This window comes from Tiliqua scincoides, chromosome 3, assembly GCF_035046505.1.
Source record: "Tiliqua scincoides isolate rTilSci1 chromosome 3, rTilSci1.hap2, whole genome shotgun sequence".
Lineage (NCBI taxonomy): Eukaryota > Metazoa > Chordata > Lepidosauria > Squamata > Scincidae > Tiliqua > Tiliqua scincoides.
The window spans coordinates 166535672-166562007 of NC_089823.1; the positions used below are offsets into that span (position 1 = coordinate 166535672).

General features: G+C 43.0%; 1 protein-coding gene across 2 annotated transcripts in view; it reads right to left on the bottom strand.

The window, feature by feature from the left end:
- The window catches only part of DPYSL4 (dihydropyrimidinase like 4), a 39269-nt gene that overhangs the window by 4844 nt on the left and 8089 nt on the right, over positions 1 to 26336 (bottom strand). For both annotated transcript variants that reach the window (XM_066618817.1, XM_066618818.1), the window contains exons 2-12: positions 26125 to 26213; positions 24973 to 25157; positions 23072 to 23236; positions 18336 to 18397; positions 18141 to 18221; positions 16530 to 16598; positions 14819 to 14939; positions 11115 to 11271; positions 9252 to 9393; positions 7650 to 7820; positions 5768 to 5947 (exon numbers count right to left, since the gene is read on the bottom strand). In XM_066618817.1, coding sequence (XP_066474914.1) covers positions 5768 to 5947; positions 7650 to 7820; positions 9252 to 9393; positions 11115 to 11271; positions 14819 to 14939; positions 16530 to 16598; positions 18141 to 18221; positions 18336 to 18397; positions 23072 to 23236; positions 24973 to 25157; positions 26125 to 26213 — 1422 coding nt within the window. The remainder of the gene's footprint in view (positions 1 to 5767; positions 5948 to 7649; positions 7821 to 9251; positions 9394 to 11114; positions 11272 to 14818; positions 14940 to 16529; positions 16599 to 18140; positions 18222 to 18335; positions 18398 to 23071; positions 23237 to 24972; positions 25158 to 26124; positions 26214 to 26336) is intronic.

The window sequence follows — 26336 nt, forward strand, 5'->3', positions numbered from 1 at the left end:
CGACCCACCACAAGATTTTATCCAGCCCTCAGCAACTTAAAAATTTTTCCCCAAGCATGCAATTAGATAGTAAACACAAGAGATTCTATCCACTGCACTCCTCTCCATATGGCCAAAGTGGTGGCAGCCTGACTAACCCTCATTTTCAGTTACCTGGGCCATATGCTTTACGACTCTCAAACATCATTATTCAATGTTATTCAACATCACCCCTGCTGCTAAAGCAAATTGGGTTTCCGCATGTTGACTTTTCAACAATGCTGTAAAATAATCATTGTGAGGAAACAGCACCATTTCATGTGTACACAAATCATAACAAACTGGGTTTTACAAACAGAGACAGTGTGCTATGCATTGCTCACCTTTGCCCTATGTAAAACGGTTTTTTTCACCCACAAAAAATGTGTAAAATATACAGTGTGGCCCTCCTACTGAAATGCACCTGTACTAGATGAACATCTGACATCCTATGAATGGAGACCTCGTCCACTAGGCTGGGAATCATCATGGGACAAGATGGTGTCATCCCTCCATCAGTTTCTCACATTCTGTAGAACAACTCTGTACAAGCCTGACTTATGGCCCAATCCTATTAAGGGCCTTACGCCACCAGAACTGGTGCTTCAACAGTATAAAGCCCTTTATGGCTGTTACAAAAGTGATGTGCCATTCAGTGCGGCCTGGCTGCCACCACAAGCAGTGAGCAGCCAGACCCATGCGCCAATGGCTGAAGGACACACACTGGTGCTGGTAAGTCAGTGAAAAGTAGACCAGGGCTGGCAAGGGGGCATTATCAGTAGCAGCAGCACTGCCAAATCTTATCCCTTTACCTTGCTTTAATCCCCCAACCTGGGTCCATGAAGACTTGCCCAGAAAAATAACTGCTACAGGTTTGAGTAGACTCAGTGGGTCAGTGCAGACTTACCCCAAGGCAAGGGAACAAATGTTCCCCTAACTCGAGGTGGCCTCCAGGGGCTGAAACTCCATACAGTGTAGCCTACTTCTAAAACCAGGAGGCTACACAAACCCACTGTGGCTTGTGACCTGTGTTGGCCTAGAAATCTGCCCAAACCCCTTTGCAAGGCATTCAGGTCAGGCACCGTCACCACGCCCAGTGGCAAGGGGTTCCACAGACTGATCACACGCTGGGTCAAGGAAGATTCTCTTTTGCCTGTTCAAATTCTGCCGAGGCTCAATTTGAGTGGCTGTCCCCTGGTTCTGGTGTTGTGTGAGAGGGAAAAGAGCAACCCTCTCTCCACTCTATCCCCTGCCTAATTTTGTACGTCCCAATCATGTCCCCGACCCCACAGGTGCCTTTTTTTCTAGACTAAAGAGCCCCCCACCCCAAATGGGCAGCTAACAAACTATAACTATATATGCTAAAACTCTTATCCTAGCCCTACCCCTAACCCTACCTTTGCGTTTTAAAAATAGAAATATATATCTAATGCAAACTTACCCACCAATGTCTGGGGTGCAGAAAGAACAGATGCAAATGTCAAGTGCACATTTATATGGTTGGCAACCTTCAGCCTGGAAAGACTATGGTATAAGCCTACAGCGCCCAGTATTCCCAGTCGGTCTCCCATCCAAGTACTAACCAGGCCTGACCCTGCTTAGCTTCCGAGATCATGGTATAAGCCTACAGCACCCGCTATTCCCAGGCGGTCTCCCATCCAAGTACTAACCAGGCCTGGCCCTGCTTAGCTTCCAAGATCAGACGAGATCGGGCACATGCAGGGTAACATTTGATCGGGACACATTTGATTGGGACACACCCAGGGGTTTTGTCACTTGTGAGCTATGTCACTCATGTCACTTGTGAGCTACGTGACACAGGGAAGCCCAGAGTGCGGAAGCAATAAAACCTCATTCTTCTTGCCTGGCTGAAAGGTAGGAGGTGTCTATTGGATCATTTCTTTCATTGCATGCAGTAATCAAACCCTAAATACCACGAGGTGGCCATTGAAATAGGAAGTCCCTCCTCTTTGGTCAAGAGCTTGGCTTAATTCATTGTTGTTCTCATAACTCCTTGCGATGATTTCAACAATCTTGTCCGGGTGGTTACAGAGTAACCACTCAAATAATGGGTCCCTGCCCCAAGCCGCTTGCAATCTTGACTTCCCCACAGATGCTGGAGAGCATGGTCAAGAAGCCACGGCCACGGTTACAGGTAACCTGATTATAGTTAACTGAGAAATATTCAATATATCCTATGGGATACCATGTTCTCATCTTACTTTCCATAAAGGGAAATTCAAAGTAGATGTTTAGAATTTTGAAGGAGGAAAAAAGGAGGACATAGGGGATATTAAGATAGAGTACTGTTGACACACTTCTTAAACATAGTTATTTTGCACTGAATTGTCTCAGAAGGATCACTAAGTATCATGATGAATGGATGCTAAAGCTCACACTTGAGGATACAGACTATCCTAGTTCTGCCTACACAGATTTAGGGCACTGTATGACCAACTGACTCAGAATTAATCTGACTCAACTTTTTTTGATGTGTCCACCCTCTGGCCAACTTCCACAACAGCTGAACCAATTTTTATTGAGAGTTCTCAATTTGTCTTCTGTAACAAGCAAAATATATCATTTTAGTGCAAATAATGGACTTTGATGGTGGACAATGCCACATTTTCTACTACTATTATTTATATGATGATGACGACAACAACAGTAACTACTACTACTACTACTACTACTACTACTACTACTACTACTACAGGTTGGGCATCCCTTATCCAAAGTGCTTGGGATGAGAACTGTTTTGAAGATTTTTCCGTATTTCTGAGTACCTGCTTATACACAATGAGAGACCTTGGGGATGGGGCCCAAATCTAAACACAAAATTCATTTATGTTTCATATATCCCTTATACACATAGCTTGCAGGTAATTTTATATAATATTTTTAATAATTTTGTGCATGAAACAAGATTTGTGCATGACACATAGTTTGTGATTGTATTTCTTTGGGCAAAAAAGTAAGGGGAAAAAAGTGGAAACAGTTGCACCAGGAAAATATTTAGGTGATATTTAAGTGGAGAGGGGATATTTGGGGTGTCTGTGGAGTTGACAGAGTGTTAGATTTAAAGCAAAGAGCCTTCGATTCAAATTCTTGCTTTGCTATGAAGAAGGTGCTATTTGGTCATTCCTTTTCAGACACTCCGCATGTGTTCATGAATGTGCGTTCAGATGCCTGGTGAAGACACAATGGGATCAGATCGGCATGTCAACTGGCTGTGCTCCCCCAGCACTCAGTGTATGTATGCATGGGACTATGCAGTATGCTCAGAGGGCTCCTTCATATGATTTGGAACCCTGGTTGGCTAGCATCTTAACCCCAATTGGCTAGGGTTCCAAACAGCATGAAAGAACCTGTCATACATACAGCTTGCACCCTTATAGATGTTGAACATGTAGCTTTTGAGAGGGGGTATGACCAGCAGATGCAACAGAAAGGCAAAAGTAGCAGGTGCAATTTTGCCCCTCCAGACGTTCAATGTAAGTGAGGGGATGCCTTAAAAGTGGTGATCTCTTATCTTAATTTATGTCATAAGTGACTCAGAGGATAAAAATGGGCTAAAACACCATGTACCCTGAGGTCCTTGAAGAAAGAGGGAGGGGGATATAAATGTGATTAGTGAATAAATACATTTGAACATTCAAGCTCTGTAATAGGCAATGCCTCCAGCTAGACTTGCCTGACTGACCTGCTTGAGCAGCACACTTCTGCCCTAATGGTGACCCAGTGGTCTCATTTCCTCTCCCCTGTCCCCATTAGCAAAAAACGCCTTTAGCTTCTACTCTGACCACTTTCTCAAGCTGGGTTCCAACATCTTCAAAAACCCACATGGCAGGCAGGCAGGCAGTGGAACTTTATCTCAAGATGGAGATGCAGTGAAAAGCTTCATCTGCTGATTTTTCTGCCTCTTCTGCGGATATTTAAAAGCCAGCTACAGCACCCTTGCCAGAATGAAGTTGCTCCTTCGACTTGTGCTAGGAAATCTTTGCGGGATGCAAAGATGCATTATTGTTTTTAATACCCCAATGAAATAAAAAGGGCTCCAGTAAAAAGTCTGCCATCTTAATTCTCAATGTAGAGTTTATGGTGTGATCCAAAGCACACTAAAAGCCCCCCTCCCCTCCCCCCCCCCACAATGCAACTGAGGCAAAATAATGCATGCTGTATCCAGCAGGAAATGGCAGATCAGGAGGGCTTGGGAGGGGAAAGGGAAACTTCCCCATATTGATCCATAAGCCTTCTGTTTGCCAATGAAACTGTGCTAGCTTTTTAGTTGGCGCAAGTCCAAGGACATGAAAGGGGCAAGGAGCTCCCAACTGGATGGGATAGGATCAAGTGTGTACCATTGCTGGCTCTGCCCCTCCCGCTGTCTCCCTGCCTCTATTCCTCCCTCCCAGGCCAGTTCTGCCTATTCCCCACCCCCACCGCTGACTTGCCATTGGCGGCGGCTGATCCAGACCCTGCTCCAGAAGCAAGATGGAAGTGTGTGGCTCTGCATGCTTCTGTAAGGCTGTATGCAACAGCCATAAAGCAAATTGCATTGCTGGAGCACTTGTTCCAGTGATGGCAATGGGAGACAGGACTGGGCCATAAGTCCAGAATTCCACACTGTGAATGATATGGGGCTGCCAGTGAACCTGGTATCCCTGTCTCGAGTTCTTTCACTCAGCCTCCATTTATGTAATTAACATCAGTTAGTTACATCCGAACATCCTGATGTCACAATGCTGTGTTTCCCTACCCCCATGATCATTAACAAATGTTGTGGGTCAGGGAAAGACAACTTCATGATACAGAATAAGCGATACTATATGTTATGGGGATAATTCAACACAGGGGTGCCATAGAAAAAAGCACCACTAAAATAATTGGTTCACTTTCTCTGGCTCTAGGGATAATTTCTTGCCGTAGTATGCTCAGTATTAATCCATAGTCATCCCTAGTTTTGGTAAGGGTACTCTCTTACATAAGTAGGATCTTCATAAGCAACAAAGGTTCATGCAAAAATTATCCTAACAGTTTTCATTTCCAGCAATAAACGAAGGTCTATTTTTTGAAAATATGGAAGCTATCAAAATCTGCTGGTTTTCACCTGAAAATGGCACAGATCGATGGGGTTATGTAACTCAATACCATTTTTGTAGTGGAGGGAGGTGGGAATAACTACAGCATATCTCAGAAATTCTGCAGTCTGATACATTCTTACATGTCTGTACAAATGACAGTGAAGTCTCCTTAAGGATACTGAAAGATACTGAAAACATGAATCTGGCAGGTTAGTGAGGGCTCCACTGGTTGGCAACCTTCAGTCTCGAAAGACTATGGTATAAGCCTACAGCACCTGGTATTCCCAGGTGGTCTCCCATCCAAGTACTAACCAGGCCTGACCCTGCTTAGCTTCCAAGATCAGACAAGATCAGACATGTGTCAGACATGTGCAGGGTAACAGTTGCTATGTGAGGGTTCCACATACATGTCAGAACATGCTAATGGATGAGAACATGCTAAATACCCTCCTTTTGAGGCATGGAGAGATTTGTAAACATCAACCTACAGGTTTAGTTTAGAAAACTGCTCTATTATTACACAGTTGATTTGAATGCCCTGGCCTGCTGTTTCCACTCCTGTGAGTCTCAGGGGACATTTGCAGTTATAACTGACTTTTGCATTGAAGAGATAAGATAATATTTAAGGAGAAATGGGGTAGTTTTCATATAAAGAAAATCTCTCTTACCCTGTTTCTTGCTTTTATTCTTTTGTAAACAAAATCTGGGAACGTCTTGCGAGGAATGAAGCGGCCGGCACCCTGGGTGACAAAGAGGTTTCCATCTTCCAGTACAACCTTCCCTTGGCTGATGACTACAGTAGGGACACCATGGCATTCTGTTCCTTCAAATATATTGTACTCCACATTCTTGCAAAAAGAACACAAGAGACTCCATTAGGTTCAGGCGCTAAGCCCTTTTAATGTAGTTAACATAAACGGAATGGAGAATGTGTGCAAATGCCAATACTCTCACAAAGATAGTGAGAATGTTCACATCCCCTGTATATTTGTATGGTCTCCAAAGTGACACTGGAACATGTGCCCAATTTCAGGATGAACAAAGAGCACTGCATTCTATATCTGGTCAATCTGTGTGGGGACTATGCTTAGTCCTTGGCTAAAGTATGAAATTCATGTGTACAGCATTTACTCTTGTATGATGCCACTGTCATCAATTCACATTCTCCAACATGGCTGACAGGTCTCTGTTTCTTTAAACAGCTACTTGGCTGCAAAAACTTTACAGGATATCCTCTCCTTTACACGGGGAAAAAAGTAATGAAAAAGGATTTACTAATTTATTGCCTGTCGGACATCTTGGAGAGGCACAAGAGCCCCTCAAGAAAAAGCAATTGGAAAGCTAATTTCATGAACTGAATGTAAAGATTTCACTGGGTATGAAGCCCAGCAGTTGGCCAACTGTCTTCTGCCTTGAAAACACTCAATTCATCAAAGGAATGTATGTCCCATTCTATTCTGGACATCCTGCTTGGTCATATCTCCTAATATAGTTTTATAACCATTTCTGTAATATCATATCCACTTTAATGAACACCGTAAGTGGAATTTATCTAATTTTTCCCTACTGATTAACTTTTGAAGCAAACAATGATTGGATCTAGAGCAGCAATTTTAAATGTTTTACTTCTCACAGCGCACTGACCTCTATGGTCTTCTCTATGGTCTATGCCTTTTGTGATGTCACTTCTTGCTTCTGGAAGACCCTTCTGGGCTCTGCAGCTCTGTTTCGAGGACAACAGTAGTAATGACTTGGTTGTCCTTCTTCCTCTACCAGCTCTGCCAGCGGAGGAAGAGACACCAACAATTCATTACTACAGACAGTTGCCTCAACACAGGCTAACAGCCTGGAAGAGCTTTTCAGCTACTTTCAACTGCTGTGCTCTAAACTCTCACAGCACACTTGTGGACCTTTCAGGGAACACCCATGTGCCACAGCACACAGGTTGAAGATCACTGACCTAGAGATTTCTCATAGAAGCCTCTTTTAGTTCCATTTCTGGAGTCTGGGAATGCTGATGCTCCTCTGACGATTATCATCATCATCATAATACTGGCATTTATATAACGCCTTTCTGGTCATCGGATTACTCCTCTGACTTTATTCAAGGCGATTCAGATAGGCAGGCTATCTCTAAACCCCCGAGGGGATTTTTACAATAACAGAAAGGTTCTATCTTTCAAGAACTGCACAACATTTCAGATGGATCTTTCACAGTCTGGTATCACTTCTGTTCCCCAGTTGCCTCTCACACTGGATGACAAGCAGCTCCTTCATCTCTCACTTGAAGGGCAGCCAAGAGGCTTCTTTGCTCACACCAAAGAGCAGGTGGAATCACTCAGCTTGTCAGCTGCTTCAAGGTCTCTCCATTCACAGAGCTGCTGATGGCCTCGAACTGGCGACCTTCAGATGTTATCTTCGGGCTAATGGAGGCTCTACCCTCTAGACCAGACCTCCTGCCAGACCAGACCTCTTATTCTATCACAACAAAGTACTTTATAAATGATAAGGTAATTTGGTGAAGAAAAACAAAGTTGCAATTTTTTTTACCAAGTTGTGTGTTTTTGCAGAGATGATCTTTGTGGCTTTAGGATTCCAAATAACCAAATCGGCATCTGAGCCCACAGAAACCCGTCCCTTCCTGGGGTAAAAGTTGAAAATCTTTGCAGAATTTGTACTGGTCACGGCTACAAATTCATTTTCATCCATCTTCCCTGTTGCCTGGAAATCAGAGGGGAAACAAGAGAGAGAGAGAGGATTTCAGAAACAGAAAGCTACAGAAACCTGAAAAAAGCAGACATGAATTCTCTGTCTAAAATTAATGTAATTCTTCCATAACTTCATGCAAAGAGATGACAGACTTTCTGACTTCACCCTGTAATCTTACCCAAACCCATAATTTTTTTTTCTCCACGCCTCTTTTTAGTTTATTATAGTTTGTAGTATCTGGTTATTTTTGAAGTACTGAAGATTGCTTCTGAAGGCCAGATTTCTTTTTTGGGCGGAGGGGCAAACAACAGAGAGGGCTGATAGTTTCATGGCCTTTTTGTGTTTCCTAGGTACATTCAGCTGGCCTTCATCAGAAACAGGATGCTAGGCTTGATGGACCTTGGTTCCAAACCAGCAGTCCTCTTTTTATGGTTTCATTGGCTATAGATCATAGGAATGTAATGTATTTGAGATGATGAACTGATTTCTCAGAAAACCTAGCCCTGAAACCAATTATATGTTTCTGAAAAATACTTATTTTCTTTTTGCACTCTTAAGTACTTACAAGCAGCCCTTCAATTAAAAAATAAATTGTTGGATGTGTTCTAAGTTGCACTCTGCACTCACACAGGACAACAGTGAGACCCAACAGGCCAGGCAGGTGCTCTATGTAATCCAAAGAAGCACAAGTCTGACCATGCCAAAGAATCTTTTGGAATCTTCTGAAATAAATGGGCAGGCATTCTGCAGCACATGTGCCATTATTGATAGGATACCCTGAAGAGAACACACATGATAAGCACTAGTTTAGCATATTGAGGGCCCAGTCCTATCAAATTTTCTAGCACTGGTGCAGCCGCAATGCAGCCCCAAGGTAAGGGAACAAATATTCCCATACTTTAAGGAGGCCTCTGTGACTGCTGCCCCACCACAAGATGCAGTGCATGCTCCATTGGCACAGCTGCACCGGCACTGGAAAATTAGACAGGATTGGGCCCTGAGACAACTAAGGTCCAAACTCCATGCAACACTAAACCCACTGTTAGAAGATGGAGTTATAATGGAAGTAGACTAGAAGTGATTCTTTTATCTGCAAAAATTAGACGTGGGGGGGGGCAGGATTAACACTTTCCCCTGTGTCATTTTTACCCTGAAAATTATCCCTGAAGCAAAATTTTGACCCCCAAGGTGGCTCCTTGTAGAAAACCGACTCTCGGGGGGGGGGGAGCCACTGCTGGGGGTGGGAGATTTTCAGCATGAAATGGTGCAGAATAAGTCTTAACCCTCCCACATATGCCACACTGCCAGGCCATACTGCCCCCCCACTGCATTGCGCCAGTCTTCTGATGACCTATTTAATGTCACATGTAGTTTGGCACAAACACCACCAAGTAACATTCTTCATTTTACCCCTTGAAAAAAAAGTTACTTTGCTGAACTGACCACGCATTTTTCCCAAATGATGGACATTCTTTCTTCAATGCCATTTGTTCCTTCTGGAATAAGGATGAAATTATCCTTCCCGACGGCTTTCTGTGCTGTGGTGAAGGTGCAGTGGGCACTGCCTACCACTTGGAGGTCTCCACTAATTAATACAAAGTAGTAAACAAGTCATTAAAAACAGGGGGGCTCTTTGTTACAGGAGGTGGCTTAATGAAAACATCCTTGCGTTCATTCTAATGTTGCTTTAATTTTCTACAGGGGAAAACAAAACAGCTAATAAAATGTTTAAAACACATTTTTAAAGGTTATGACAGCAGAGGTGACTAGAAATGATGCAAGAAGCAGACTGACAAGTTCAAATTCATCAACAACCTTGACTCTGTCACATTCGTTACTGTGTAGACTTAGATAGTATCAAGCGACAAGGCAAATGTCACAGCGCCTTAAAGTCTGAAAAAGGTAGTCTTTGTTTGCTGTGGCCTCTGTCCAAAGATAGGTGGGGGAGACGCATATCCCTTGACTTCACCATTCTCTATCCAGGTCATACAAGTAAAAGGCTTTCAAAACTATCCTCACTTTAAAAGTAATCTGAGATGCATTTCCAGATGTAATGGTTTGGGTAAAACTGTTTTTGAAAATTCTATGCACAAAATCCATGCACATCCAGCACTACCTTCAGAAATTTGCAGAATACACAGGACTGTTTTAAAAAAAGAAGAAATCAGACCCATTCTTGGTCTATATGTTGCAGTTTTTGTCATGTTTCCAATCTGCTTTTTCAATAACAGGAAACCATAATAAGATCACAGATGAAAGGCTGTTTTGAAGTCAATGCACCTCATTCTCACCTTGCTCTCTGCATTTCACATTATGGTTCACATTATATAACTCAACTTATAAGCGTCTGATGTATCCAAGAGACTCTAGAACTTCCTATGGCTCTTTGACAGAACTCCACATGAAGTTCATGTGATTGATGTGCCACTATGTGGCAAATGTAAGATTAAACCTCCAACATGCAAGGAAGTCTTACTGTTATATAATGCAAACTATTCAGTATAAGTTCCATCTTAAGGCATGACACTCTGCTGAGGATAAGATACTGAGCAAGACTGTGGCTTTAACCAGAATTTTTGCTTGTGAGTAGTCAATGAGTCTTTTTCTCTTCTCCCACTCCAAAAAGTGGATTTATTCATTCTTTTTTCATATAAATGAGAATCTGATGAAAACCTTTTCTGTTGTGGTGGGGCACTTCCCCTAATGACCAGAACACAGGGATTCCATCTGCTTTTAATGTCCCAAGCACAGCCATACAAAAAGACAAAATAGTGGCCACGTGAATGTTCTGTAGTCACACCAGGGGAAGTCATTCTGTGGCTCCACTTAACAGCTAAAGCAGTGATTTTAAACTCTTTTCATTTCACAGCACACTGATAAGGTGCTAAGGCACACCATCAGTTTTTTGACCATTGACAAGGCACACCATGCTGCTGGTATGAGGCTCAAATTCCCCAATTGCCCTACTAATATATGACCCTCCCTAAACTCCTGCGGCACACCTGTGGACCATCCGCGACACACCAGTGTGCCACTGCACAGTGGTTGAAAATCGCTGAGCTAAAGGCTGCTACAGATGGAACCCAGCATGGCAGTTCCTACATCCTCCATAGAGAACAATTCCTTCTCCAAAGTTGTTGCAATCCAAATGCAGGACGGCACAAGGATGCAATGTGTGGAGAAGGGAGTTCTAAAGGTCGTAGCCATGAACAATCACCAATTTTTCCAATTCTAGCCATGGTTTTGGAGTTGCTGCCTTTGACTTGACAATGTTAGGGAAAGAGCATCCTGTCTTTGATAACTTACCATGATAAAAGTGAAGTGAGATAATCAGGTGTTGAAGGGTCTGGGCTAATGGGAGGAGACGTCACAAAGGCAGCAGCTTTAGCCCAATTCTTGCTCCAGTAGTGTGAGCCATCAGTACCAAGACTGGCTGTAATTGGTTCCCCGTACACCACTGTGCCTGAATAAATAAATAACCAACAATCATGGCAATCTCTGTGGAAATAAGCTCAAAAGACAAAAAAAGTTCACTGCAAAAAAAAAAAATTACAAGAAGCTAACTAGAATTGAGGTCAGAACTATCTGTTATGGCATCACTGAAAGCAGCCCCAGCACCTCTTCTCCTGGGCCTCCACTCCCAGTAACACCAAATGTGCAGTATGGCAGCATTGCATGACCCCTGAAAGCATAAGCTAATGGTGGGGAAAGGGAGAAGCTCAAAATGTGATGTCATGAATCACCAGGCATAAGAAGGGAAGAAAGAGAGAAGAGATGCAGGGCCACTGCTATCAGCTGCAGCCATGCATGTGCCCTACATCTCATTCCAGCCTTAGACTGCTTTCACAAGTGACAAGTATCATTAAAAAAAATTCATGTTCATGCACAATGACATCAAACCAGTCGGCATAATGCATTGCAAATGATAACATTTCTGCACTCTGAGGGACAAACAAGTTTTAATCATGTCACTAGCTCTGGAGTGTTTCCTTTTTTGGACAGAAATAAAAGACATGGGGGAGGAGCCTAACTGAGATGGGAACCATGGGAGAGCAAGTGTAAGTCTGTTCCTGCCACAGTCCTGAACTGGATCAGCCTCCCAGATACATTATTTTATTTATGAAAAAAGCTTCCATTGACTCAACATCTTGGGAAGCCCACTTTTCATTTAAAAAAAACAAACAAACCAAGTTTCTAGACCTTATGAATATCAAAATAAGCTTGAAAAGATTGGGGCCATCCTTGGTGGAAATTGCATGGGAGGTGGGCTGGCTGAGAAGGCCTTTAAGTCTCTGGGAGGAGACTGTAGCCCATAGCTCCTTGACCCTCTGCATATCTAACTGAAGCACAATAAAATATACAGAACAAAGCAAGTCTGTTCAATTTGTGTACAGTATTCAGATTGCAGAATTCGGCTCTCTAGGTGTGAAATTTGGGCTACCTTGGTTAATTATCTGTTGCTGAGCAGCTTTTACCCAGCACCTTCCCACAAAACATGCCTAAACACTGATGAGTGGACAAACAATCCTGGGTAGTTCATGTGCAAATTTGGGGTGAGAAATGGTTTCTTAGACCCAAATCCTAACCAACTTTCCAGCACTGACACAACTGTTCCCCTTGGGCATGGGTTGCATCCTATAGTTGGAAGGTAGTCTGGGAAGCCTCCTTAAGGTAAGGAAATATTTGTTCCCTTACCTCAGAGCTGGAAAATTGGTTAGGATTGTGCCCTTAGTCATTTATCTCTCAAGAAGCTAGCAGAACACTGGGAGATAAACTTATCCCAAAAGGCATACGTGGAATGCTTTTCTAGAATAGTCTGTATACATATACTTTGATAGAAATGAACATTTCTTGTCCTGAGGGTGTCTGGATGTGGTGAGATATGATAGCCTAACATAAATGAAAGCAATGGCCTCTGGCATAATGTTGAGACCAAAGACTACTTGACAGCATGACAAGATGTTGTTCACAACACCTCAATATATCAGAGGTCTCTCATCCCTGAAAATGCTCAAACAGGAGGAAGGAATTTCAAGTCCAGGTCCAGGGAAAGTTCTGAAGCAACCACTATCATTCTTTGCTTGATCTCCTTGAAAAGCATGTTCTGCTACCCCTTGTGATTTTAAACGTCTGAGCCTTCATTTTTCAGTTCAAAGGGTCCAATCCTGTCCAACTTCCCAGTGCTGATGCAGCCATGCCAACGGGGCATATGCTGCATCATGCAGTGGGGAAGCGGTCACGGAGGCCTCCGCAAGGTAAGGGAATGCTTTTTTTTTTACCTCAGGGCTGCATTACAGCTGCATCAGCACTGGAAAATGAGATGGGATTGGCCCTCAAAGCTCTTTCCCTAATAGGAAGGCATTCATGTTTTTTACACATCTTGAGCCCAGTTCAATAAAGGTTGCTGATGATTAAGTCCTATCAAAATCAATGAGCCTTACTTACTCATGGCTGAGTCCCATGGCTGACTCCTATGGCATTCAGGAGGGCTTCTCAAACATTACTGATTTGCTGTTGGACTGTGTTCCTGGTCCATTATGGCCTACATCTTATCACCAAGGGAATAAATATTCTATATACCTACTGTGGAGTACCTGGGAAGTTCTATGAAATACCTGAATCTCCTTCCAGCTGATCCAGTACACCATACACCACTGTACAAATCTGTACAATGAGGAGCAACTGGTGATGTGCAATACCCTGTTACAGGGTATTACAATACCCTGTTACAGGTTGACACAACCTGTGATCTACAATTCAGTCCACAAATCATGCATGGCAACCCACTGGAATCAACGAACCTAATGTTTTCTGCTGCCCATCCAGAACTGCAAAAGAATGGAGATAACAAGTACTTGACAGGCCACAGTACAAGGCTGGTGAGTTCAGGGCCACTCCTACCCCATATGGTGCCTTTTGTGACCATTAGAAAAAGGTACCTTTGTGCCAGTAGAAAAAGGCGCCCCTTTCTCATTGCATGAAGTAATGTTCTGCCAGCATTCCTCTTCTTCCTGTGAATGGTGTCCCTTAGATGTGGTGCCCTTGTGCAGTGCACAACCTGCAAAACCGCACAGGGCATCCCCGTGTGGGCTACATTTGGCTTGATGGGCCATAAATTGGAAGCTTGCCTTCCCGGGAGAAAATGTGGTGAGATATGGTAGCCTAACATCAGTGAAGGTAATGGCCTCCGGCATAATGTTGAGAACAGCCACACCTGCCAGACATGACCCTGTGCAAAGCTGTTATGTGGCAAACAAAACAATAATGATGCACATGAAGGGCTTGAGACTGGGACAGTTCATACATCCCCCCCTGCCTTCACACAGCAAGCCTTGGCAATGAAGGCTGGCTTTTCATGCTACATTTTATACTTGTGTATGGATGACTGCATACAAAATACATGAGCTAAATAGTATGTGCGCTGCATGGTCTGAAGGCACAAGACACAGGCACCTTGCTGAAGCAAAGCAGATCTTGACCTGGACAGTACCTGGATGGGAGACCAGCTGAGAACCTTATATGAGTCACCTTGAGTTCCATGGAATAAAGGTGGGATAGAAATACAATAAACAAGATCAAAGGAGCTGCTACTGAAAAGTCAGGCCCTGCCCCCATGTATTTTAAAGGGAGATGCAAATGTGCCCCCTTCTCTCACTACCAACACCTCTTGAACTTCTGTTGAAAGTTCTACTGAAAATCGAAAACACAGTACTAGAAGCAACCCTAGGATTTCATAAAAATACACCATAACATGAGAACAGCTTTTCATGTACCAGCATAGGGCAAATGTGGGACAGGATTGTTGAGATCAGAATGCCAACGCTATTGAATTCAACTCTACTCAACTCCTGGCCAGCAGAGATTGGTGATCAAAGACAATGTCATGTGTTTGATAATCTTTAGGCTTGATAGAAGTCAGTGGAAAAATACATTCATGACTCATAACAGTAGTATATTCAGAACCACGATGGTAGTCATTATCCATATGGAACTATGAAATTATTGCTCACCTTTTCGCTTGGCTTGAGCTATGACATCTGCAGCACCTTTGCTCATGACTTTTGTGATATATAAGGGGCAATTGGCTTGTTTTGCTATGGTTATGGCACGGTACACTGCCTCTGTTTCAACCTTGGGAGATATGAACACAGTCAGATAATGTCTTCAAAGTAAAGTTTAGATAGAAGTGACAAGCCAAGAAATTAATCCAGAGATAGGATGTGCAATTCAGTGGTGATGGATTGTATGGCTTACAGTATATAAGACTTGCTTTCTCTAACTGCACTTACTGCAAAACTGCAGTTACAGGAAAAATATGAGAAAGCTGGGATTACTCTCCTTATGTGATTGATTTTTACCACTATAAATAATTCAATCAGACAATAACTATTTCAGGTTGTGGTTCTTTTTTTTTTTTAACAGATTAAAACTATCCTCCAAAGCAATAAAAATTGGCAGACAAGAATGGCAAATGCACAGTTCCTCCACAGACATTACAAATCACTGAAGCACCAAATGCCAGTTTTATTGCAAAATCTATGACCAAGGGATCCTTTCTTTAATCTTATCTGTTGCTACCTTTAATTTAATTTTTGCAGAATTACTAGTATAATTTCATTCAAAACTCATCGCATTGCAATACCAGTGGCTGAAATGTGCACATACAGCTCAGTCAAGTGAGTTTTCCATTGAACTCAACGCATGGACTGAGTTGCCTTATCCCTGATGTTAAGGAGCACACTTAAGTACACTGTGCATTAAAACTGTGAACAGAAGGAGCATCCACAATAGGAAGTACATGCTGAGTTATTAGTCATAGGATTTTTGAATAAGAGTATGGGAAAAACAGGAGAAAAAGGAAGGGCGACACACCAAACAACATAGAGAAACAGTTCATTTTAGATGATGATGATTGAAAGCCCCACAGATTCATGTACAACTCTTCAAGGTTGCAAATAACAGTTCTCATTTTTGAAGATTTACTATTGCTGAAAAAGGTATACATTTGGTCCCAAGGTCAAAATGTATTAGATTTTCAACAACAACAACATTTTAAAAATGGCTTTTTTCTACACCTGTTTGAACTTTTCCATCCTTTCTCTGTTGTGGCTCTTTGGGGGCTTCCCTCCCCATCGCTTTACTTCTATGATCTTCCAGACATCCTCCAGCCCAATCAATCCTAACTAAGGGCCCAATCCTATCCAACTTTCCTGCTCCGGTGTAGCCACAATGCAGCCGCAGGGTAAGGGAACACATGTTCCCATACCTTGAGAAGGCCCCAGTGACTGCCCCTCCACCACAGGATGCAGAGCACACCCCACTGGCACAACTGCACCAGCACTGGAAAATTGGATAGGATTGGGTCCTAAATCCTGCCAACTGATGCAGCCACGCCAATGGAGTGTGCACTGTATCTTGGAGGGGTGGGTGGAATCAGTGGCAGAAGCGCCGCTGATATCCTGTGACCGTTCTACCCTTGATCTGACTTGGATTTGCACCAGCTATATAGATGATGCAGGTCAGAATAGCACTGGCAGGGCAGTGAGGGCTTATCCCTGGGCAAAGGAAAAATGTTCTCTTACCCAGAGGAAATCTCCAGGATGCAGCACACACTCTGGTGGAGTGGCTGCATTGGTGGGTGGGTGGGGGTTTCGATAGAATTGGGCTGATAACCTAATTTGCTAAACTACGAATAGTTCCATAGGACCAAAGTCATATTACCTCTTCTGGATGACTGAGAACATGACCCTCTGGACCAGAAATCCCAAGCTCCAATAATCTTTTTTGTTCCTAAATTTATGAAGAGAAATGGAAAAAGCAATATTTCATTCATTCATTCAGATCATTCAAAAAAGGAATACTTTACTTTTCAGGACCAAGACCTCCCAGGGACGTTAAAACAGTAAAATAACAGCATGATAGCATGAAAGCAGCAGTAAGCCTAATTGGCATATTTATTTAATAAGTAATAAAAGTAGGTTGCCTTCAGGAGTTTCCTTCCTTGAGGGTTCCCAAGACAAGGCTAAAGACCCATCTGTCTAAGCACCTGATCTTAGTACAGAGGGTTGGTCTAGGTAGACCATGCTAAATTGAGGCTAATGACAGAACACAAAGTTGCCAAGAGAAAAAGACCATTTGTCATATAGTTCTGATATATTGTTCTAGTTGATTAAATATGTAAATGAAATAGTCCTTCTAAGAACCTTCCCCTACCTTCCTCATCAAAGCCCCCAAAGGGCACTGATGCCATTCACATGTTTTTCTCTCAAGATTTCAGCTTATGGGAGGCAGATTTATGTAGCAATTAGTCCTGCTGAATCCAGCAGTATACTGGAAAAATACTGAATTAAAACAGAAGTATTAATTCAGTGTATATGATTCTCATTCCTACGGTCCAGGGTTTAATACTTTGCATCATTAGTTAAAGAAACAGAGCTGTCTGTTTGGCTCCAAACTGGAACCATTCCAGACACCGGGGGGAGGGGGTGATGCAATGACATGGGGGGCTAACATCTGGTATCATTATGTCACCCTGCCCCCAGCATCAGCTGGCCTAGCTATGCTGCTGTCCTGCTCTATGAATCTAAACCTTTTTTGTTCCATTCATGGAAAAGCTGCACTTACAGAAGGCTTGTAGCTGGTGTATATACAGTCATGGGTGACATCATCTGCAAATGTTGTGGAACCAAATCCTTATAAGAGCCTGCAGGCTCAGCAGTGAGGAAGATAACCCAGAAAAAGATCTGGCTACCAAGTTGTTAAACTATGGGCGCAATTCTAACCCCTGATGTCTAACCCCTTTCCAGCACTGACATAAGGGCAATGCAGCTGTGAAGTAAGGGAACAAACATTCCCTTACTTTGATGGGGCCTCTGTGAGTGACACCCAACTGCAGGATGCAGCACATGTCCCATTGGCACCGCTATGCCAGTGCTGGAAAGCACTGACATAAGGGGTTAGGATTGTGCCCTATGTCTCTCTAGACCAGTGATTTTCAACCACTGTGCTGTGGCACATTGGTGTGGTGTGAATGATCTACAGTTGTGCCATGGGAGTTTGGGGGAGAGTCATTTGTTAGTCGGGCCATTGGGGGGCATAAGCTCCCCACCAGCAGCATGGTGTGCCTTGTCAGTTGTTAAAAAACGGATGGTGTGCCTTGATCATTTTAGTGCCTTGTCAGTGCTCTATGAGATGAAAATGGCTTCTCTAGAAACAAGAAATTGCCCACCTCTCTACAATAGGGTCACAATTACTTTTTTATTTTAAACAAATATTAAATTTGCATTTCATAAATATTGAATAAATTATGCATTGCATAAATATTGCATTTACCTCATCAACGATGTCACCATTTTCAGCATGCACTTGCGCAATGGCACCCAGATCTCGAATAATGCTGAATATTTCATACATCTGCAATGAAAGCAAAATCAAGACTCTGGAAAAGTTGAAGCTTTTTTTCTTTTTCTTTTTTTTTTTTTTGCAATATATAGCTGAACACAGGTTTGCATTTCGTAACTGTTTTACCTGAGCATCAGTGCATTGGAGTTTGTCTTTGTAAGCCATGAAGACAAGAAAGGAATTCACACCTTTAAAAATAGAAAGGAAATAGTAATTGCAATTGAAAAGCACAATTGTTTTAGGCTGCATGGCCTTGCTAGTTTTTTTTTCAGAGCTTGTTAACATTTGTCTGAGTTTATTAAGCTCAGATATAAAAGAAAGGATCTAGTCTATACCATGAGAGAGCCATAGCTCACTGACTCAACCGAGTATTGAAATCAATGGCACTTACTTCCAAGTAATGAGTTTAGAATTAGCAAGCCAGGTAGAAACATCGATAAGAGTCAGATCTGAGGAAAACAGATGTAGCTAAACTTTTCTTTATCTTCTCAGTGGCGTCGCTAGGGGGGTGCGGGCCGCACCAGGTGACACGCACGGGGGGGTGATGTGCACTGGGGGTAACACACTAAAATTGTGGTGGTTAGGAGTAACCCCATCATATTATATGCCGTTGGATGTGGAATTTCGAGCAGAATGCAGTGCAAAAAGCCAGAGTGAAATAGCTCCTTTCTATCAAAAGTTATGGCCAAAAAACCTGAGAACAAAAAATGCATGGATCCCTATGGAAAGTGAAAGTGAGCAGTATCGCGTGTTTACTTGTGAGTAGGAGAACTTGCCTTAGTCCGTCAGAGAGGGCAGGCTGAGAGGAATCCAATGACACCAGAATGGTCCTGATTCAATGAATGCAGCCCCCAAAAACACCTGAGTGGGAAGTCCCTCCCTCCAAGCAGATGAATGTATTGAGCCCTGTGAAAGTGAAACTAAGGCCGCAATCCTAACCACACTTTCCTGAGAGTAAACCCCATTGAACAAAATAGGACTTATGTCTGAGTAGACCTAGTTAGGATTGTGCCCCAAGTCTCATGGTCGAGTTTACTCGTGAGTAAGCAAACATGCCTTGGCTGGTGTGGAAGATCAGGTGAAGGAGAGTGCAAGGCTACCAGAATGGTCCTGATCCTATGCACCTGCAGCTAAACAAGTGCTCCAGAAGGCAGCCCCCCCCCCCCCACTAAAAAGGATCAAAACAGAGGCTTCAGCTGATAAGGTGAACCTTTTTGAGACTTGCAAAGCCAGGTGGATCCTGACAGTGATCTGGTTTAAACAGAAGTTCTTCAATTGAACTGGGCACTGGGTAGGGCTAAAACCCTTACTGGTTTTGGAGGGGGGGTGTTATTGCAGGCAGGCCACAGAGGAAATTCACTTGGTGGAACAGGGCTGGCTTCTGCTTATTTAATTATTTGTTTTACTTTAATTATTTATTTACTTATTTATTTTAATTTGCCTGATGATGTCACTTCGACCATGGCATCACTTCTGGTGGGTCTTGGCCAGATTGTCATTCTAAAAAGTGGGTCCCAGTGCTAAAGGTTTGAGAACTGCTGCAATAAAGTGTTAGTAAGTTGACACCCTTGGGGGGGGGGATGAAACCACTAGTGACCAAAATCACTAAAATCATAATTTGGAGGAATAACACCATCATGTTATATATCAATCAATGCGTAATTTCATGCAGAATGTGTTCTATCTTTATTCTATCAAAAGGTACAGCCAAAAAACCAGTGAGGGCAGAGTGATGGTACATCACCACGCCCACTACCTGGGGTGTTGCCCCACCCACTGCATGGGGGGGTGACGTGCTGGCATCCCGCACCGGGTGGCGCAAACCCTAGTGACGCCACTGTATCTTCTATAAATTCTGTAGTGCTTGACACATACATGCCACAGGTTAACCACTGTGCCATGGCACACTGGTGTGCCACAAGTGGTCCACAAGTGTGCCACAGGAATTTGGGGGAAGGTCATTTATTAGTTGGGTCAATGTTCCCATTGAGCCCCCCACTGGCAGCATGGTGTGCTTTGTCAATTGACAAAAACCTGATGGTGTGCCTTGATAATTTTAGTGCCTTGTCAGTGTGCCTTTAGATGAAAAAGACTGAAAATTGCTAGGCTAAGATATATGAACAGGACTAGTAAATCTGAAAAAAAAAACCTTTTGTTTCATGAACTGAAAGCAACTGGGCATTATGTGAACAGTCTCAAATGATGCATATGAATGAGCCATCTGCACTAAATAAAACTGTCAGCTGCCATAATTCTTGTTTCTAGTGTCAAATTGTAAATATGCAGGAAACACTTTTGGTTTAGACCACTCTATTGTGAACCTATGCATGCCTACTCAGAAGTAAGCCCCAATGAGTTCAGCGGGACTTACTTCCAGGTAAATGTGTATATTGGATTGCAGCCTTACATAACTTGGAGCAATACACCACTTCAAAGCACTAGGTTGAATTACAGGTTTTGTGTTACTTCTTTCACCTCTGATACAGGCCAGGAACCCCAACACTTTCAAATAGATTATGAGAATTCATCACAATGTTTAAGTAAATGTGAAAAGTCTGACAACAGGTTAATCAACTAATGCCTTCTTTAAAAAAGTAATGAAATGGTCACTAAATGTTCCTCCAAAAGTTCACAAATTGTGTCCCTGGATATCCTACAAGTACCCCTCCATTTCTTCCTGAATTTACCATGTGGCAAAATTCCTGGGCAGCCCAATCCTATCCTGCGCTGGAACAGGCAGGCCGAGTGGTCTGCAGTGTATTCAGTGCAGGGCTGAGGTTGGCTGCGGTGCAAAGCAGAGTAAGGGAAATCAATTTTCCTTACCCCTCATGCAACAGCTGTACCAATGAGGCTACTCAGATCTGCACCACCAAAATCAGTGACACAGATTCAAGCAAGCCAGTGTAAGGCAGGGCTGCTTGGGAAAGGGGTTAGCATCTGGCCTGTGCCACATCCTGGCACCACCTCCTTCTTGGGTCCGGTCTATCCACTGGCCTGCCACCCTCCCCTGCTGCTGAACACCCCCGTTCTGCCCTCCCCCACGTATGAAGCTTCCCTACATTGAGTCAATCTATTGGTCTACCTAGTTCAGTATGTACACTGAGTAGAAATGGCTCTCTAGCGTTTCAAATAGGAGTCTTTCCTGGTCCTATTTGGAAAGGTCAGGGATTGAACATGGGACATTCTACATGCAAAGTACAGCCTGCACCACTGAGTTATGGTCCCATCCAGTTATGTGGTACCACACAATTTTGCAATTATTCCCATGGTTGTGCTATTCACATATATATGTGATACTGGTTGAGTCTCATTATTCAACTGGATGACAAAAATCACACTGTAGCAAATCAATTTAAAAAACAAAGTCCCATTGCTCAGGTGATTTAAAAACAGCCTCCTGACATTTGTGATGTTAAGACAGAGTCATTAAAGACAACAATTCAACAATCAATCTCTCTCCAGGCGCTTAGAAAGGATTATCTTTCTTTCATGTGTTCAAGGGGAAGGGAGGGGGGGTCACTTGGAAAGAGAATGATTGATGGATTGTCAGCTGGCTGCCCTCTCTCTAACTATTGTAAAGGATTGTTTTCCTTTAATTTAAAGGGCCCTTCTTACCATGTTGAGATAAAAATCTCTACAACAGTAAAAAAAAAAAAAAAGCATTTTAAAGGGGTGCATTTTTCCCATTCTCTAGGGATCAGCACATTCCTTCTCATTTGTAGTGGCCATTCCTGTCGAGTCAAATCTGCGTATTAAAAATCCATGGATAACAAGGTTGGACCTGTATATATATATATATATATATATATACACACAACACAGAATCAAATCATGTTAAAGCATCTCCCACCCTGCAGGATGTGTGTAAACAGAGTCTCCCACAAAATGTTCCTGGGAGGTTTCACAGCTACACCTTTTCATTCAGGATCCATACTGAAGATGGTGTCTAGCAGGGGTACAAAGGCACTGTGGTTTGACAGTTTTCACCAGGAAGATCCTCTGTTGGGCAAACATCCAAGATGGCACACCTACTCAAGGGGACCAGATATGGCAATCTGAATACTTCACCCTTCTCTCACTTACTGTTACTGTCATTGCTATGGAATTATATTTATTCACATAAGGTTGTGTGTTAAAACTGCCCTGCCACAGCAGCAGTGGCACTAATATTGACAGGGAAAATGGAACCATTCATATATGGAGGCACTGTCTTGGTTATTTGCCCATATGGACATCCATCTAGTGAACAACCCAACTGAAGGCGGCATCAACAATTTTTCTGATCCATCTGGGCGGTCTGATGGGATGGGGTACCAAGAGCTCCCCACCAATATTCCAAACCCCTTTCAACTGCAAGGAACATTATAATCCACCAGTGGAACTGGTCTTGTGTGGATTTCAGTAGCAAACTATAACTAAACAAGTACTAAATTGTGTCTCCAAGAAGCCTTATGTTAGAAGGCTACTGCCTGTCAATCTATCACAAAGCTGATAATTAATATTAACTGATTGAATAGATAAAACTTGCTTTATTGGAAACATACTAATTCCCATTGTGCAGAGTTATATCAATTCCAATTATAAAAGAGAACATTTAAAACGTGACTACAGCCTATTTATAATATTGCCTTACAGTACAATCAATCCCAAAACAGCCTGTCTAAAGGACAAATTGCCACCATCTATTAAATATAATTTTCTACTGTGAAAAGTTGTTTTCTGTTCCTTAAACTACCGATGTATATCTGGCAGAAGCTCTGACATCTGGAGTTCTAAGTTTGTTGGGTCCTTTTGCAACTAGAAAGGTACAGCAGAACTGCTGTTCACTTGTTAGTTCCCATCTGGTTGATTTTTGTCTTTACCTTTGTCTTTGACAAGAGCCTCCAACTCTTCTTTTATGCTTTCATGCCAGCGTGTAATGTCAATGTGCAGAGAATAATCACAGCAAGCTTTAGCATCAGCGCACTCCCTCCATTGGTCATAGGCAGTCAAGAGGTTTGCTCCAGATTCCGGGAATACATGGTCAACTAGAGAAGCAAATACAGTATCAAGAGGGATTTAATAGCTTTGTTCTGTGACAAAAGGTTCTAGTTTAATGGATTAGCTACCAGATCTTTGTAAGGCCCATAAATATATTTAGCTAGAATCTAACTAGTCAGATGATGTTGGAGGAGGATCGCCCAAGCATTCTGAAAGTCAAAGTTCAGGAGCACATGAGCACTGTTCACATGCAGCCCAATCTCATGTGTGTCTACTCAGAATTAAATCTCATTAGAGTCAATGGCGCTTGTTCCCAAGTAAGTACGGATAGGATTGCAGCCCATCACAATGGCATAGGGATATGTATGTCTATACAGAATGTACTAAAGGACATAAAGGTTAATTTATGTGACTAACAGCACAATGTACTAAATGTACAATGTACAGCAGAATGTACTAAAGGACATAAAGGTTAATTTATGTGACTAACAGCATAATCCTATTCAGGCCTGACACTGCTTGAATGAATATTCTGGTGGTGTAAGGCCCTCTCGGGCTATTGCAAAATGCAGCATGCTGGTCAGTGCACCCTGGCCGCTGCTGCAAACAGCTGGATCCACAGACCAGCAGTCAGAGAACTCCTGCTGGTAAATCAGCACAGAGGCTGGGAAGGACTTGGAAAGCAGGCAGAATTAGGAGGCAAGGAATGGGACTGTAATGAGCGAGGGAAGGAGGGTAGAGTGGAGGTGGGAAGAGGGCAGCATTGGCAGCAAAGGTGCATGCTGATATCCTGTCCCCCTTCTAGGCACTGATGTCCCCCTGATATAACTGGCACAGGTCCAAGAAGACCCAGAGAGCTGGCACAGGCTTACTCTACGCATAGGGCAATGAAACAAATGTGGCCTCCAGGGCTCAAAACTGCCCTGCAGGATACAGCACATGCCACACTGGTGCAGCTGCATCGCTGCATGGGGAGTTCTGTGGATTGGGCTGTAAACTGGCACAGCAACTATACGTAGGTTGCATGTATCCAAACAATGTTAGGTACATGGTGATGTAGTTGCATGATTACATCTGTATCATGAGCTGGGTATGGAGTGAATTCAGAGGAAGGCAGCTAACAGCCCAATCCTGAATGGCTGTTACCAAAACGGCTATGGCTGTATCCAGCAGGTGCCGGGAAGCAGCCAGAAGTCTCTTCGGGAGAAGGAGCCATTTGTCCCCTTTCCTCAGGGAAAGCCCCAAGCCCCACAAAACAGCTTTATCTATTTTGCTGGTGCAGACTTGAGAGACTCCATGTTGGTCTTTCTGGCCCAACACGAAGTTCAAGATACGGTAGAGCAGAGCCGCCGTCTTGCTCCAGTTCCTCCCCCAGCTCATCCTCCCTCTGCCTTCATTCTGCTTTCTCCCTGCCCCATGCATTCCAGTATTCTGTTTCCCAAAGTGACCCAACAGTTGCCTCTGAGAAGCCCACAAACGGGAAAGAAAAGCATACATACTGCTGCTAATATCGTATTCAGTCATCATATCTTCAAATTCATGACTTGTTCCACATGAATTTGTCTACTTGCCATTAAAGCCAACCAAGTGAGTGTCCATCATCACATTTTGTGGTAGCAAACTCTGCAGACTGATATGCTCAGCATATGCACACTTTGAAAATTTGGTCCTAAGCACTGACTTGAAATAGACTACAGTTTCCGATTTGCCATGAAAAGTTAATGAGTTTCCCAAAGAGCAATGGTTCAATTTTAACTGGATGCATGCTAAAGATGGTACATACGTATCATGGTGGTTCCTCCTGCCAAGGCTGCTTTTGTGCCTTGGTAAAAGTCATCTGCAGAGGTCATTCCCATCACAGGCATCTGTAACCTAGTATGGACATCTATTCCACCCGGCATGACTAGCTGGCCATAGGCATCAACCATTTTTACTCCTCCGGGAACAATGAGGTTTTCTCCAATTTGCCTGAAAAATGACATTGAAAGGCACTATTTACACATTTAATTCATGAAATAAAATACTTAACAGCTTATATGCATTCAACATGTTGCATTTGTGATACAAATGGCCCTGTATTTGGAAAGATGTCACCTGGAGCAAGGGAAAAGCTCCAGGCAGCGTAAGGACTGTTGGAGTGGGGGGAGGTATTCTGGGGTGGGGAGAGAAACCGGGACGGGGGGGGGACCAGCAAAACCCTGCTCTGCCATATCTAACCTCCCTGTTGGGCTGCAAAGTCCAACACGGAGGTTCTCAAATCTGTGCTCACAAAATAGCTGGCACAGACCTGAGAAGCCCCATGGCCCCGGCAGAGCCTCAGTAGTCATTCTGGTGCTCCTGCACCCAGCTGCACCACCAGGATAGGATTGAATAGTAGATCACTGTTAGCCATTCTCAGTTTGTTTGGGTTTTTGTTTTTTGGCTTCTGGTTCCTTAGGAGCTGTTCTCAGGCTCCAGGCCACCCTACCCCCACCCCCATCAAACAAGGATACAACACAAAGATTGAACATAAAACCTACTTCTCAGTTTTCAGTCTGCGGCCCTCTTCAAATGTACCAGGGCTCCCCAGGGGGCCATACGGCTCCTGTTGAGAATGGCTGGTCCAAGTGATGCCTTTTGATGCTCACACCTGCCCTTTGTAGACCATCATCTAATTACTGAAGTAATTAATTAAGAATCATTCCACTCTAATTAATACTTACTCTCAATCTAGAGATTCCAATACGCAACGGGTGCTACATGCAACAATTATTTCACGTGTTACTTTCATGTAGTTATGCTTTAGTATTAAAATATTTTATCCCTCTAGGTTTTGTTAATGACCTATGATATGAATATTCAAAGGGTCTTAGAAAACAGCAACTCGAATCAAATTACGCTTGTATGTTGGAAATGTATAAATATGTGTTACAAATTATATTTTTAAACTACTTACTTAATCAAACCATCTTCCACATAGATATCTGCATAAAAGGACTGATCATCATTGACAATCTTCCCTCCTTTGATGAGCAGCCTGTCACTCTAATAAAAAAAAAGAACACAACCAGAGGTGATTTCCAAGATGACTTTCAAAATTATATTCAAAGGTCATAACACTCAGAAGCATATTATACAGAAACACTTGACAAAAATATAATGTTGCTC